Genomic DNA, 16,832 nt, shown 5'->3' on the forward strand with positions numbered 1-16,832 from the left:
TGTGACAAGACAATGGTGACATCTGTGCATGCTACATGCGTAGTCTAGTAGCGATTTCTTTCCTCTACATATCAATACCAAAGTGCGTGGCTAGTACAGTTGCAAAGATATGAGCAATAATGCTATATAAAATGTTTTTATTACATCGGTTTTACCAAGCAACCACATTTTGTGAGGCGAATGAAGGCAGCAGTTTTCTTTACGCATGGTTCAATACAAAAAGTCAGCCACATGAAGTTTCAGTTTGAAATTTTTATTCAGTAGAAAGCTTAAAAAAAGTGAGCGCGAAGAAAAAGAACAGATAGTTTTAGCTTACTCGGTATTCCGGTAAACGCAGGCGGATTGGGAATTTCACCAGAAGGGCAGGAGGCACAGATGTGATCGGCTGGACAGGTGGTTCTACCTAGTGGCATACAGCTCAACCAGACAAACACAGAGCTAATGCACCAACCAAGTGTGTTCTACTTTGCTGCAGGTATAAATTTTTGGCAGCAGCAAATCATGACACAATAATGCCAATGTGAAAATTTAAACCAGCAGCCCAAAAGGAAGCTGTTTCTGTCTAGTTGAGCTCTGTGGCAACAGGTGGCTGCAGCACTCAACTCACTCACTTCTACGCCTCCACACATCCGGCAAAATGCCCAGAACGCCTGCAAGTACCGGAATACTAGACACATTAAACATCTCTAATGAACACACATAAGGCTATAACAGATGACTCAACATGCAGAAGGCTCAGAAATCAGTCATAACACTTGAATGATATAAAACAGGCAAATTTTCATGATCACATTGAAGAGCTATTTACTGTGTGAGACTAAAAGTATCTGCCACATGATTGACTGGTCCAGATGATCAAAGATCTGCCATGCGAGCACTCTTTGGTCCTCTATTCAACTTTGGAGCCTGGCTGCGAACCCCTGGCCATCAAACAACTGAAAGGCACATTTGGCAAGGCGTAGCAAAGAGAAAATATCACTGCAGCTGAAAAAATATCTGGCTGCGGATGATCAAGACAACTCAGCATCAGACTTTGTACATTGGTAGACGACAGATCTTGCGAGTGGTCCCTGCAGAGACAGAGAGAAAAAAAAGGCAACGACAAATTAAAATGAAAAGCCAAAAATTCGATTCAACTCTAGGGTTTCACATGCCAAAACTAATTATGAGGCATATCGTGGTAGGAGACTACAGACATAATTTTGACTCCCCGAGGTTGGTACTTTAGTGTGCTCGTAAATAAGGACTGAAGCATTTTTGCATTTTTCCCATATCAAAATATGGCCACGGCGGCCAGCACGGAACCAGCAACCTCAATCTCTGCAGCACAGTGCCCTAGGCCACATTGAAAGACAGCATAATATGGCACGATGCTGGGCTAACTATCAGTAGCTGCAAGCGACAAAGTATAGTATTAAAAATGCAACAGGCACATTCAGGACCTTTTGTAAACAATAGTGATCATTTTATACAATCAACGATGGTGCCATCTGTCCTCTTTAACGTAAAATGTGGCAAGACACATCTCTTCACAAAGCCGAAGGCTGTGCCATCAGTACTGTGTTGAGAAATTCCACATTTTGAGGGGGCATTGCTGCACACGGTATGTACAATGTTAGTTTATTCCAAATGAACGAGGCAAATAAACAGGGTACATAGGAACCTCGGTTAATGAAATGACATATGACGTAAAATATCTTAGTTATATGCAATATTCGTTACATTGCTGATATCAATGAGAAATATTTTATATTTACTTTGTTATACCTGATAATTCAATAACCACGTTTGATTTATCAAAGCATGACTATCGTAAAAAAATGCACCAGAAAATGCCACTGGAGTCAGAAATTTCAGTGCAGATCTGCCAGAGCCAGCATTTTAGGCGAAAAAGATGCATGTTGCATACCTGCCACCTCAGCCGATTTGTTGCATAAAATTCATTAATCTTGGCTTGTTCTAAAATTTTATTAATGTTGCATCAAGATTTATAAAGGACGATTCTGTTCTACAACACAGCTACAAAAAAAAAAAAAAAAGAATGCATACAAGTAAGAAATTGTATGCTACCCGTGTCGTTCTTTTGTAACAGCACTAGATGCCACATTCCATAGAAGCACTTGCTTTGAGCAAGTTTATTTGGACAAGGTCCCGAAGCAGGCCATATTGGCAACAGCAGTCACAAAAAAAGCCTCTGTGATCTAAAAACGTGGTGTTGCTTGTCAGTCTCTGCTGTTCCAAGTTCGCTGTGGCTTGCGTACTGCGTCTAAAGGTAAATCATCGATAATAATGTATGTAAAAAGGCATATGCTCGAGGCAAACTATAAAAATTGACCTTCGGGCCTGTTGGAAGAAAACGTAGTTTGCGGATAGCATACGCTGCAGTGAACGTGTCGGCCAAATTTCAGTCAAGTGTGGCAGATGGTGCTGACAAGCAGAGCATGAAGTCAGGTATGTCTCAAAACACACTTTCTTCAAGTGACCCACTTCGAAGCTGCTAGCGGCTTGCATATGTAGTCACGTGCAAGGTTCCCATGGATGGCTGCTATTGGCCGATAGCTGACACGAAAGAAAAAAAGTGCTTGGATCAACCCGCGGCTTACTACTGTTACGGCACACATTTATTAACGCAGTTTAAACCGGCTAAAGTAAGTGAAAATCTGCTTTCAAATTTTAATACGAATTACGCACTTCCAGAAGAAGCGGACTATCGCCTGCTCGTGCTCAACTGCGGCCGCCCACGAAGGAATTCAACTTTGGCCACCCTGCTTATTGGCATCATAGACATTGGGTCTCGCTAATTTCAATTACTTTTGAACACTCAAACTAGCCTCGAACCACACGAAACTTAGTCAGGCCAGCATTCGCTCACTCCTGGCCACTCCTGGCTTGACGCCTCGGCAGACATCTCTCTGTAGCGAGTTACTGACAGCACTTCAAAATGTGCAACTTGAAAGTGGCCACTATCCTTCGGTCAAGCCGGTGCAGGACAAAGCCGGTTCACAGCACGCAGCACTGCCAGACTGCAGCACATGAGCGCGAGTGCACACTCCAGCCCCTTCATGCACAAAGCAAACGCTAGGCATACGGACTACAGTTGCATGCGGCTGCAGTCCGACACATAGCATAGATCCTGTGACTGCCGCGGGGTGCCGCGAGGAGCCCGCCCGCTGAGGACAATCACATTTGGCCAAGACCTCCTTTGTTGTTTGTCTGGCGTGTCATGGGCCCCCAAAATCAGAAATGGTGGTGTGTACATCAACATCTAAAATCGAATTTGAACTGCAGGCCACGGCGGTGCTCAGCTGGCGGGGCTTTGTGGGCAAGCCCCGCTGCGCCATAGGCTTCGCAGTGTGAGGCACTGAAGGAGGAATGGGAGCACTGCAACGGGAATCAAAGCCAAACTTTGATTGCCAGTAACTCCAGCTTCTGCTGAACATGCCAAAGTAGTTTCCGCCAGCAAATTATTTCTAAAATATTCTACTTTAACTTCAAATGCATTTTTCTACTCTGGCTAAAAGTGTTTTGGGGACCCTTTAATAGAATGTTTGCTGTCACCTCCCCCGCCCTTTTGTTACTGTCCATGTTTTTTTTTTTTTAAGGAACTTTAAGGTTCACAGGTTGGCAGGCATGTTTTTGTCTCCATTTCATGCACCTGACGTCCAGTTCAATGCACACAAACTGCTCAGGAGTTATCACTCGGCAGTCTAACACATTACTTACCTTCTGACCCAAGGGCTCTCTGACAGCAGCCTTGCCAACGTATCTTACCTGAGGGTGCTGCTCCAGCCGTGTGACATGTGTCAGCTGGAGCGGCCGCAACGAAGGTATGGGATCGGACCACTGCTGTCGGTCGTTTGCCCTCCACTTTCGGGTTCTGGCCTCGTCCAGTCAGCCTGGGGCAAAGTGCCAGCAAGATATTTTAATAGGTGGACTGGCTCACCAATCAACCCTACCAATCAACCCCATCAAGCTATGCTCAAGTTAAGACAGATGCCACAATGGGACTTGGGACAACACTTTCAAAAAGTTTCCACCAACTGCGGTGTTCTTGTCCACGATCAGTAACCATCATCTCGCTTGCTTGCATTTCTTTTCTTGAAAACTCTGCACACATTACTCCCCTGTCAAGAATGCTGTCACGCTCACACTGTGCATTTCACTGGGCCTGGAAGTACTGGGTGCAGTTTTAAAGAAAGGATAGTCACACAAGACAGGTGACGAATATTTTTGAGGGGGACAAAATTGGCACTAGTGTTGTTTTCGGTTTTCCTTCTTCCCCTACAACACTGAACTTTGGAATAACCTTGAAGCGTGCTTGCGTGAATGGCCTCTTGATCAACTTGTTATTCAACTGCCCAATTATGTTTGCTACTCTTTTTTTGTTTTCAAGATTTATGAATGTCTTGCACATGTAAGAGGGCAATATCTGTAAATAAATAATAAATAAATAAAAGGGTGCAAACATTTCTTTGAGCATAAGATAGACCATCTGCCATAAAACTTTAGAATGGAATGGAAAACTTTATTGACTCTTTTAAGGTTTTAGCGGGTCGAGGCCGAAGTCTTCATTCTTGAAGCGTGGGTCCTCTTCAGCCATGGATGGGCCCCTAGTCCAGGGCTCCACTGAGCCGGGCCGCCTCGCACGCGTGTGCTATTAGAGCTCTTTGAGCCTCTAGCTCGCGGCTGGTGAGCCAGCTTTCCCATTGCTCCGCACTTGGTGTTTTGTGTTTGTGGAATGCCTGGTTTCTTGTACACTCCCATATACTAATGCGGTATAATGTTGGTTTAGCTCCACACCACGGACAGGTTGCGCTATACTGCGTGGGGAACATCCTACTTAGTATGTGTAAGTTTGGGAAGGTGCCCGTTTGCAGTCTCCGCCATCCTGTGGCCTCCTCCTTTGTTAATGCTTTATGTGGTGGGGGATATTGATATCTTAGCCCCTTATAGAGGTTTAATAGCTCTGAATAGCTGTTCCCGCAGTTGATCCGTGGCCCCTCTGGGGCGGTTGACGTTCCTGCTCGGCTGGTCATCCCTCGAGCTAGGCTGTCTGCCCCTTCGTTGCCCCTGATCCCTGCGTGGCTTGGTATCCAGGTAATGTTATGTGTGGGTTGTCCCTCAGCGATTGGAACTCTGCTGAGGATCTTGAGCGCCGTGTTACTAATTCTGCCTCTTATATAGCTTCGGCACGCCTCTTGTGAATCTGTTAGAATATTGAGGGATATTCCTGTTCTATAACATTCTTCCGCTGCCACTGCGACAGCAATTTCCTCTGCCTCGGTTATGTTAGCCACCTCGGCCGTGAGTCCTGAGATTAATTCTCCTTGATTATTTACTACTACCGCTGCCGCGTTGTTTTTGTGTGCTTGTGAGTATAGGGACGCATCGGTATAGACTGTATTGTCCCGATGTCCCATCGTCTTTTCGTAAAACTCTGCCCTAGCCTGTCTCCTACTCGCATGGAGGTTTGTGTCCATGTTGCGAGGGATAGGTTGTATGCGTAGTTTCTTTCTTAGTGGGTCTGGTATTGTGGCCCTGCTACTTTGTGGTTTTTCTACTTCCTGACCTAGCTTTGTCAGGAGCGCCCTTCCTGTTGTTGTATTGCTGAGTCTTCGTACTTGTGCCTTGAGCTGGCATTCCCCTAGTTCTTCAAAAGTGTTGCTGAAGAACAGAGTGCACATCAATGTGTACTACAAGGCATCTGTTTTACACTGCGATCTTTAGATTGCAGTGGCCATTACCAAAATTCTTATGCAGCAAACACTAAGCCAGCGACGTAGGTGTTTAGGGTGCCTCAATGTCGTTTTGACATGCCGCTTTGTGCAGGGTGGTGACAACTGTGTCATTTGCCACAACGCACGCCAAGTTTAATCCCACTCTGCAGCACCGTGCACCTAGCGCAGGGACAGATGTTCATGCAATAAATAATATAACTCCAGTAAAGCATTCCAAGAATGTACATTGCATGACATTGCAAGTGAAGTTATTTGCTTATCCCCATTTTTTCTGCACCTGTTTAAGCAACATCTCTGCCCTTCTTTGCTTGGTGCATTAAACACTGCCGTGTCTCGAAACTTTTTTTTTCTTTTTTAGGATTGTGCACTGCAACTGTAGACCTCATCTGCCTTTGATTTCAGCGCATACTATCATTTAAGTTAATTTCAGTTTGTTTCTTTAATAAGTGGATATACATGCTTAGATACGTACACAGAAGGAAGTCCCAGAGCTTGTGGCTGAAGGGGTAATCACTACAGTAATCATTAAAGTAAATAATCATTGGTCAAATGTAATTATTTTGAAAGTATGCGAGCATACGAGGTGTGTTCAAAAAGAAAACAAACTTTTGCTTGTTGTACTGCTTATAGTACAACATTTTAAGTGCTGTCATCTTCAAAGTAGTACCCTCTACTGGAAATGCCATCTTCCCATCTTTTCTTCCATTTTTAGAAAGCCTCCTGGAATGCACTTTCTGGGATGGTGCGCAGGTCTCTTCTCACATTGTCCTGGATCTCCTCTACAGTTTGGAAAACGACGTCCTTTCAAGGTGGTTTTCAGCTTGGGGAATAGAAAAAAGTCTGCTGGGGCTAGGTCCACAGAACATGGTGGGTGGGACACAACAGGAGTGTGGTGTTTCGCTAAGTAGCTGCGGACAAGGAGATATGCATGAGTCGGGGCATTGTCATGGTGCAACATCCAAGCCTGATTTTCCCACAATTCAGGCCTCTTACTGTGCACAGAATCTCTCAAACATGCTAGGATTCCCTGGTAAACTTCTTTGTTTGCCGTCTGACCATGTGGCACAAAGTCCTGATGGACAATGCCTTTGCAGTAAAAAAACACAACCAATATCACCTTCATTTTTTACTGACTCATGTGTGCATTTTTTGGACAAGGAGAACCTTTGGCAACCCACTGCGATGACTGCACTTTCGTTTCAACATCATAGCCATAAACTCATGTCTCATCGCCTGTTATGATGTCCTTAACCCTTTAAGGGTCAATGACGTAAATACACGGCGCCACAAACAAGTCCAAAATGGTCGTTGCCGTATATTCACGGCGCCATCTCTACCATTAAAAAGCGCGGCAATTTCCTAGCTTTTTCTTTTCTGTTATGTGCTGCCACTATGTGGGAATACAGGGAATTTTTTTCACGCGCCTCCCTCTCTCGGTTTTCATTGCATGCTTTGTTTTAGAGCTAGTTTGCTCCCACGCGTCTATATACTACCGCTCGAGCACTGGCGCGTGGGTGGGCGGGCGGCAGTTTGGGTTTTGTTCCATGGGCAGTTTCGTCTTCTTGCGCTTGCAAAACTGATGGCTATCTCGTTACTAATCGCTCAAAGCGCGACCGCCTCTCTCTCGCTCGTTTAGTGCTTATTAGCTCACAGGGGTGTGCATAGGAAGGATGGAGCCATGCATGCGTTTCCATCGCTTTCTTTTTGGACACTCGCGAAAACTAATTGCCTCTGGTCGATAAGACGAAGATTAATGGAAGTTTGTCACACGTTTTCCTTTTCTGACGGGCACACAACCACGCAGTTTTCTTGAGTGTGCGCACCTACGCTGTTCTATTACGCTACGGATGTACACATTAGTGTAACAGCAGGAACATTTGAGTCTTTCGAAATATTCTGGTGTGCACACTTTCAAAACCTTGAACTATGTGTATAACAACACATCAAATTTTTAATTCTTATAAGTTCATTTCCTTTTTTATTGTTGTTATTCATGAATGAAGACTACATATATACCAACTCAAAATATTTTTTTTCTCAGTTTATGGTCAGCCTAGAAGAATTTTGTACTTTGCGTTCATGTACTGGACACCCCCACAAAGCCGTGACCCAAGCCCGAACGCATACGACAACACCAGCGTCACCAAGAACCAGCGAGGTAGCCGCAGGCTGCAAGGACTGCCTCCAGAGCATGCACTTTTGCCTGAGACGACCAGGAAGATTGTCACCAAGTCAACGCCAATGGCAGTCCCAGCATCCCCCATCGTGCTACAACAACCCCGGGAGCCAATGACCTTCCATGGATCATTGACTGAAGACCCAGAAACTTGGCTGGAGACTTAAGAAAGAATCGCCACATTCAACAGTCGGAACAGCGACGACAAGCTGCGACATGTCTATTTTGCATTGGAAGTCACCGCCGGGATGTGGTTTGAGAATCGAGAGGCCACCTTAAGCGGCTTCCTGCTGACATTCACAAGCGTCGTACACAAAGAGCGAGCCCAAGCTCTACTAGAAACCCGAGTGCAGCTGCCCAATGAGACCATTGCTAGAGGAGATGAGCTGTCTATTCTGCCATGCCGATCCGAAAATGTCCGAGGAGAAGAAAGTTAGCCTACTCATGTGTGGTTTGAAGGAGGAACTTTTCGCCGGAATCATACGAAGGCCACCGAAGATGGTTGATCAGTTTCTTCACGAGGTCACCAGCATCGAGAAGACACTGGAAATGTGGAACCGGCAATTCAAACACCGCACAAACTCGACAAACTACGCTGGAGTGCAATCACTGGCCACCGACGACCTGCGTGAGACTATCAAAGCTGTCATGCGGGAGGAGCTTCAGAAGCTGTTCCCTCCATCACAGCCTCAAGTGGCTTTGATTGCCGATGTCGTATGCGAGGAACTCCAACAATCACTCGGAGTACCTCAATCGCCGCAGCCTCAGCCAGAAGCGAGGACATTCGGTACCATTGCCCATCGTCAAAGTAACCCTCCGTGCCCACGCCAGGGTGCTATAACGATGCAGTTCCGCTGTCCGCCGCCACCACCACCAGCTCACCCGCCCATTGTCCAGCGAAACTACGCAAGGAAGACAGACGTCTGGTGCGCTCCTGACCACCGCTCGTTCTGTTACCACTGCGGAGAAGCGGGTCAAGTCTACCGTCGATGCCCATACCGAGAGATGGGACTGCGAGGGTTCGCCGTCAACGCGCAACGACCACAGCTTGGCAAATGACCTCGCAAATATCGCTGGCTACCTCGTCGCCACTCAGTGGAGTCCTCGCCGACCGTCCCATTCACCGTCACCAGGCCGCTACCTGTTGCCGCAGCGCCATCCATACACTAGCCCAACCTGGGGCTGGTCCGTCAGCCCATATCCGGAAAACTAAAAGCAGCAACCGATAGAGGTATGGTTGCTGTTCGTCGAACTAACGAAGATCTTCCACCACCGACGAAGACACCAAAAAGATTCTCAAAGATATATCAATGAGATGCCGCCATCCTGACGATGCCCAGAAGCGAAGAATACACCGACAACAAAAGGCCTGATGGGGCAACGTACCAGTTACACATGAACACGATGCAGCCGTGATCCGACGCCAAGACCTAACTGCAACACAAGACACAGAACAACTGATTTCGATGTGCTTCTTGACGGCCACGCAGTCACCGCCTTAGTAAAAACAGGAACCGACTACTCCGTCATCAGTGGATTGTTCGGTGCCAAGCTGAAGAAAGTCAAGACTGCATGGAACAACCCTCAAATTCAGGCAGCTGGAGGACACCGCATAATGCCGACGGTAATCTGCATGGCAAGAATTACAGTTCATAACCGGACCTACCCTGCAATGCTGGTTGTCCTCCAACAGTGCTTGTGAGACACAATTCTCAACATGGACTTCCTGAACACGGGGCCATCATTGACCTGAGGACGAAGTCGATAATGCTGTCCATAGACCAGGCAATACCGACGTAGAGGCCTCCCAGTCAGCTTGCCTTGAGTATACTTAAGGAACAAGTCAGCAACCCATCTCGCTCCAGCAACGTCATTTCCATTACACCTGCAGACCCAGAAGGCTTCATCAAGGGCGACCAACGTCTACTGCTCGACCATGAAATTTGCGTCGCAAGAGGGATCGCTCAACTGTACAGAGGGAAAGTGAAAGTGATGCTGACAAACTTCAGCCAGGAGTTCAAGTACATCAACAATGGCACGACTATCGTTTACAATGAAGAAATTGTGGAGAGTGGAAACCAGCAATGTGTTTGTCCTCTCGGATGCTGGCGCATCTACTGCGACGACCATAGTTCCCGAACCAGACTTCGACATCAATCCAAGTCTCCCCATAAGCAAGCAGCAACAGCTCAGAACTCTTCTCCGATGATACAAAGACTGCTTTTCAACGTCACCGAGGATTCCACAAACACCAGTTGCAAAGCATCGCATATAACCCAAGAGTGCGCTCGACCACTCCGCTAGAGCCCTTACTGAGTTTCGACATGAGAACACGAAGCTATTAGGCAACAAGTAGACGAAATGCTGCATGACAACGTCCAGCCGTTGAAAAGCCTGTGGGCATCTCCTGTAGTCCTGGTAAAGAAAAAGGACGGAACGCTACGTTTCTGCGTCGATTATTGTCTTCTGAACAAGATCCCGAAGAAAGACGTATACCCCCTCCCATGGATAGACGACGTATTGGATCGGCTTTGCAGTGCTAAATACTTCTCGTCGAGCCTCAAGCCTGGCTGCTGGCAAATAGAAGTCAACGAGAGAGATCGCGAAAAGACCGCCTTCATCATGTCAGACAGCCTCTACGAGTTCATGGTTATGCCATCTGGACTGTGCTCGGTGCCTGCAACATTCTAGCATGTGATGGACATGGTTTTAGCAGGATTGAAGTGGCAGACCTGTCTTGTTTACTTGGATGACGTTGTCTTCGCCGGAAACTTCGACGATCACCTCAGGCAGCTTGCGACAGTACTAGAGGCCATCAAATCATCAGGGCTCACTCTGAAGCTGGAAAAGTGCCGTTTTGCTTATGATGAGCTTGTGTTCCTAGGCCACGTCATCAGCAAATCTTGAGTCCGTCCAGACCCGCAGAAGACAACTGCCATTGCAAAGTTCCCGCAACCCATCAACAAGAAGGCAGTGCGTAGATTCCTTGGCATGTGTGCTTACTACAGGCGCTTTGTCAAGGACTTTTCAAGCATCATTGAGCCACTGACACATTTAACTAAATGTGATGTTGAGTTCAAGTGGGAAACGCTGCAGGCCGATGCATTTCAAGAACTCAAACAATGCATGCAGAGAAGTGGTGAAAAAAAGAAAAAAAGCAGGAAAGAGATTGATATGACCGGATCTGTTACAGGCATAGGTAGCTATACAAAGTGGACAGAGAAGTTTTGAGGAAGAGAAAAATGATTAAAGAGATGTATACAAAACTGCTAGAAAGAAAAGCACGTACAGCATACCTGGTTAACTCAAGTGGGCTATGTGAATATTTGTCACCGTCCCGTTTCAAAGGGAAAGCCAATAAATCATCATAATCACGGTAAATAAATACACTAAATCAACTTGGACATGTAAACCATTCTTCTAAAACTCTATTTTAGTTAATTTTCAGTAAAGAAGCTGCACACTAGAATTACAGATGAGAGTCAAACTCTCCTATTTCCTGAATATCACTTTGAGACCCCAATGATATAGAGCCACAGTGACATCGGAAATTTCAAAGTGGTATTACCTCGTATTTGGGCTGTCATGTTGCAGTACAAGTTCTCAAAACTAGCCAAGTCTCGTCTTTTCCACGCTTAGAATGAAATACAGGCCATGTTTGCCAATAAAATGAACAAGGCCAGTGCAGATGTCAGAATCCATGATGCCACAGCAATGGTGCAGGAACATCAAGGCAGTGCCACCAGCCAACTTTCGTTTTTTTGTGTGTTTTCTGGCTCATTAAGCCTCTTCTTACAATAAGAGTGGCTGTTTTGGTATTACGGGAGAGTTATTTACTCAGGCAGCTCCAAGTAATTTATCACGTTAGTGCCTTTTTAAAGTATGTCCCGCACTTTAAGAACGTAGCACCTTTAGGCTGTCTTGAAAGTACCATATCACAGGATCAAATCCCGGCCACAGCAGCCACATTTCGATGGGGACGAAATGCAAACACCGATGTACCGACATCTGATTTAGGTGAACGTTAAAGAATGCCAGGTGGTCTAAATTATTTCAAAGTCCCCCACTACGGCATGCCCTATAATCAGATCGTGGTTTTGGCACGTAAAACCCCATAATTTAATCTTTCTTTAAATATCATACCTAGCAATTCAAATGCTCTAATCAAATTACATAGTGGCCAGTGCTTTCTTGCATGACCGGCGAGTACTGAGTGATCGTTTCGGGGCCAAATGCAGTCACAATGCTTCACAAAGGCACTAATTTTCATTGCATGCCACAGTGCATTATCTCAGTGTCCCCAGTACCCGCCGGTGGCACAAAATGTGCCGGCAGCCATGCGCTCCGAGTATCACTTTTCAATCACTGAGCACTGTACCTTCAGCCAAAACGTGGCCATAACTGTGCAAATAAAACATGTTGGCTGTTCTTTAGTGGATGTTGCATCAACATTAGCTTGCATTCAATGTACAACAAATAAGTAAGAAGAATGGAACGAAACTGTACGATTCAAGCCAGCAAACAAATATATCTCAGAACACAATGTCCTTCATTCAAACTTAGCAATTCACCAGTGATACCGTATGATGAAATGTTGGGTTTCAAGCAGTGTCGTCCACTACACAGACAGGTGTTCAAACAAAAAGAAGGAAGAAGATGGGAGCTACACAGCATGGGCACAAGGTATAAAAGTAAAAGTGAAAATGAGTTGACGCACTGTCTCTCAATTCTTCTGAAGGCCTTGTCCTTCCCCTACGACAAAGCCTGCTCCTTGCTCCAAAGAGGCCCTTGCCTTTACACTACTTGAGCCAAGTGCAGAGGCTAGCACGAGTACTTGAGCTTTATTTACAAATGCTTGCCGAGTTCAATCTTGTTATGACGAAGCAACATCCAACATAAAAAGGTTTGAGCGTACATACCTATAGGCTATATAACAAAAACAGCATATTATATGCTGCTTTCCTATACAAAGAATCATTGTCACAGACAAAATGCTAGTCGCCAGATGTGGCTTCAAAGGTGTCTTGGCTCTTTGGGAAATAGGCCACGCGGAAGCCCCACCACTTCCTCGAATTCCCAGCATGCAGTGTCAGGGGGCTGTGCCTAGCACCACTTTCACATTAAGGTAATTGTACAAACTCGATGCTTTCCCCTCTCAACAATTAAATTCTGTACATATTATGTCCCAAAACCACAATCTGATTGACCACGTGAAGTTCTTTAACGTCCACCTAAATCTAAGTACAGTAAAAGCTCATTAATTCAAATTCTGCGGGGACGGCACGAAAATTCTAATTATACAAAATTCGAACTAATGAGAGCCGGAGAAAAAAATACTTCGATTATGACGTGTATATAGTCTGACGCAGCATGAGCAAGTGCCTGTACACGCTAGGTCACGTTGGCCAGAACGTCTATAGTTCAATGCATTGGCGCAGCCAACGTAACAGGTCGCGGCCAATGCGGTCCGACATGCCAGGCGTTGTTAGGATCGGCCTGCAACTATTTCAGCCTGCTACAGGTGCGTCGATCGATACGGGGCGGTTGCGCCCTTCAGAGAACCAGCGAGGACAGCGCTAAGCAACTGTGAACTTCCTTTGGAGAACTGCGGACTACGGCAGCTCTGGAATTTAGGGGCGCCGGCTGGGTTCAGGCGTGACCACCTGACTACGGGCATGCAGGACAATGAATACCACGACGACTGTGCTGCAAAGGTCGTCGGCCCTCGAGAGAGCACTGAAACCTGTGCGGCACGTGTGGGTGAGCCCTCCTCCTCCAAAAAGGCGTGTAGTCTGCGATGACGTCGAACGATGACGTCAAACGGAGTGCTTATAAGCAACGATTCTCGGCTGCTAGAGGGTGCTCGTTGTCGTGCTCGAAATGTACTTGTGAGCTGTGTGCTCGTTTGCTGTATGCTTTGTCTTGCAGGCTCCATTTGTATGTCTTGTATGTCTTGTTTTGTATGTCTTGTCTTGTATGTGATGTATGTCTTGTTTAAACTGTAAATAATGTAAATAAACCCTGTTCACCTAGTTCCTCCCAAGTTCCTCTCTACGACCTTCAACTCCTTCAAATGCTGGCAGCGGCGAGATCGTCTACAAATCCAACAACTGGTAACAGCGGTGGGATCATCCGACGAATCTAACAGCGTCGAGATTGCTCTTGCTCCATTCGTGCATTTGTTGCGCCGAACCATAATGCATGACATGGAGAAAAAAGGTGCCCACGCTGCTTCACTGATGGTCGCAGACAGCTGTTCAAAGCGGAGTGCCGGTTGGGGATCGTTCTGCGAACGCTCTGAACAGAGCAGCCGACAGCGTATGCGTGCGTCAAGCTATAGGCAGTATAGAGGAGACAGCACTTCAGCTGATGCAGCGCACGTGTCGTAGTGTGACTGGCCGCAAGCAACACGCACCGAAAATATCGGACTATAAACGCACGTTCGTGCCACTGACGCTCGCCACAGAGACAAGAGCAGCGCTCCAAAATGCACTCGCGAGACGCACAACAACCTGGTGCGACGTTGGTCTCCATAATACTTTCGTAGTTGGAATGGCTGCACGCTATAGGCAGCGTCTAAACCAATGCTTTCCTTTGAGTTATAGCCACGAATCTCAAAGGCTATGCTTTTTGGTACTGCGATCGCCAATAAATGTCACTGCCGCCATGTTTTGGACATTACCTGGTGCCGCTTCTCAGCAGAACAAAGAGCCTTGAAGATGTAACATGAAAAAAAATGTGCAGTACCGCGACCGCATTTTCATCTTAAAGGTCTTTACAAGGGGGAGAACCAACCTGCAACAATGCCTCTCTCTCCAGTCAGGCCTAAACAAAGGGCTGCAGATGGAAAAAGCTAAGCTACACGACGACGCCAGTATCACTAACATGCTCCTGGGCACTAGCACTCTCTCCACACACGACGGCATGGAGTTCGATTATCGGTGGCAGTGCAGATTTCAGTGTGAATTAGCGCAATGCATTACATATTGCTTTCAATACGTTGTTGGATGGGCCACAGCAGCTACTTCAAGTTATTCAAAATTTCAAATTAATGAGTTGTGATAACAAGCTTTTACTGTACATAAGTGTTCTTGCATTTCGCCCCCATCAAAATGTGGCCAAGACCTCAAACTCAGCAGCGCGATGCCGTAGCCACTGAGCTAGCGCCATGGCTCCTCTTTCAACAGTGCCACTGGTGACTCAAAGGAAGGCACTCACTTGGAGAGCCGTCTCTCGAGCACCTTCTGTGTGGCCAAGGAGATCTTCTTTGGTGCCTGCTCCTGCAATGCAAGCGAGGATTACAACACAAGGTGCGAACACACACACACGCACATATGCACGTACACCTTCATAATGTGTGCCTTTCTTTTTAAAATTCAAGGGGCTCTGAAACACTTTTTCACAACAGCAAGAAAATGTTGCTCACCTGTCATAGAGGCTGCTGTGAACACGTAAGCCAAGTATTACTGCACTGCATGCAGCAGCGAGTTTACAATCTCGTGTCAGAAACAAAAAAATCGCTTGCTCTCACTTCCACAACGCCGTTGTGGAGCATTACCAAAAGCATTTGGACCCACCAATGCTTCTGGCCGACTTTGTGATCACGAGAGCAATACATAATTGCTAATTTTGAGTTAAATAAACTAAATATACATATGTGTGCATGCGTGCATGCGTGTGTGTATGCATGTGTGAACTAAAGAAATATCATTTCATCTTTGCGCTACACGTAGCTGTCTCAGCTGCGCATGGCCTCTGAGATGGCAGCAGCGTGCTACTAAGCATAGAGTACCGCAACCACCACAGAATGCCACTATGAGACCTTTCACTGCCACAACATTCAACTTATGGCCGAGGCTTTGCCCTGTTGGCGTCTCTGCTGTGGAGCTTCTAGCGTGCTAGCAGAGACAAAAGGAGAAAGCCGGCTATTGGTGCGATAACTCCACTTATATTTGATGAACAGAGTTTTATGCTTCCTCTTAAAAGGAACATCAAAATGTACCATTCAGGACAGATTACTGCCCAGTTTTGATGGAAAGGCCTTGCCAACAACTATTTACACTGTAGGTTTATCTAACGCATCACAACAGGTGCTTCTTTTTTCTTTTCTACGAGTTTTACGATATGGTGAACTTATGTTAACTTAAGTAATGATAAGAAGAGGACCATGCTGTACACTAGGGTGTTTTAGCTGTTTCCCGCAAAACACAAGAGCAGGACATGTTCGTACACGAGCACGGAAAACTGCCCATGGGAGCATGTTGGACGCCTGATTTATATGCAGTAGAACCTCGTTCATACAATTTGGAAAAGACCTTGACAAAAAACTTACTAACTGGGAAAACGTGCGATCCGAAGTAACTAAAAAAATTGGACAGGCTCAATTATTGTTCACATTTTACCTAACGCGAGGCATCACGCAGATCGTTGCAGAACGAGATGGCGACGCGCATTGAGCAGGTGGTGCTCTGGCAGCCCAAGACACGTTTTGTTGCTTTCCTATTGCACACTGTTTTAAGAAAGTGAAGGGAAACCAAGACGAAATCGAGCTGGCGGGCAGCGCCGGATGCCACCAAAGCAAAACGTGATGCCAACATATGCATCACATTAGGCATAAAATGGTGGCACATTTGGATTGTCGCCCACTAAAAGCACACAGTGCACTACCAATGACACTACACACCATGTGCAGTAAAACAGATAGGTGAATATGCTTATCACAGTAAATTTGGTTGCAATAGCTATGCATGCGGCAGGCATAGCTGTTCTAGGCGACCACCTGGACGGAGATTTGCTGGTACAGTAAAACCTTGTTCAACTGTACCCGCTTAAACAGTAATTTCGTTTTAAAAGTAGTAAAATCAAATCCCCGACACATCGGCCATTGAAGATAATGTGTTTTGCATCCGCATAAATTG

At 46.1% G+C, this 16,832-nt stretch overlaps 1 protein-coding gene across 5 annotated transcripts in view; it reads right to left on the minus strand.

Moving 5' to 3' along the window:
• Positions 1–237: 237 nt before the first annotated feature.
• The window catches only part of LOC126526610 (uncharacterized), a 113,673-nt gene continuing 97,078 nt past the window's right edge, over positions 238–16,832 (minus strand). For all 5 annotated transcript variants that reach the window (XM_055068255.2, XM_055068251.2, XM_055068253.2 and 2 more), the window contains 3 exons: positions 15,133–15,194; positions 3,772–3,896; positions 238–1,070 (listed from right to left, as the gene is read on the minus strand). In XM_055068255.2, the coding sequence (XP_054924230.2) occupies positions 1,027–1,070; positions 3,772–3,896; positions 15,133–15,194 (231 nt within the window). In that variant the 3' untranslated portion in view covers positions 238–1,026. The remainder of the gene's footprint in view (positions 1,071–3,771; positions 3,897–15,132; positions 15,195–16,832) is intronic.

This window comes from Dermacentor andersoni, chromosome 8 (genome assembly GCF_023375885.2).
Source record: "Dermacentor andersoni chromosome 8, qqDerAnde1_hic_scaffold, whole genome shotgun sequence".
NCBI classification, from domain to species: Eukaryota; Metazoa; Arthropoda; class Arachnida; order Ixodida; family Ixodidae; genus Dermacentor; species Dermacentor andersoni.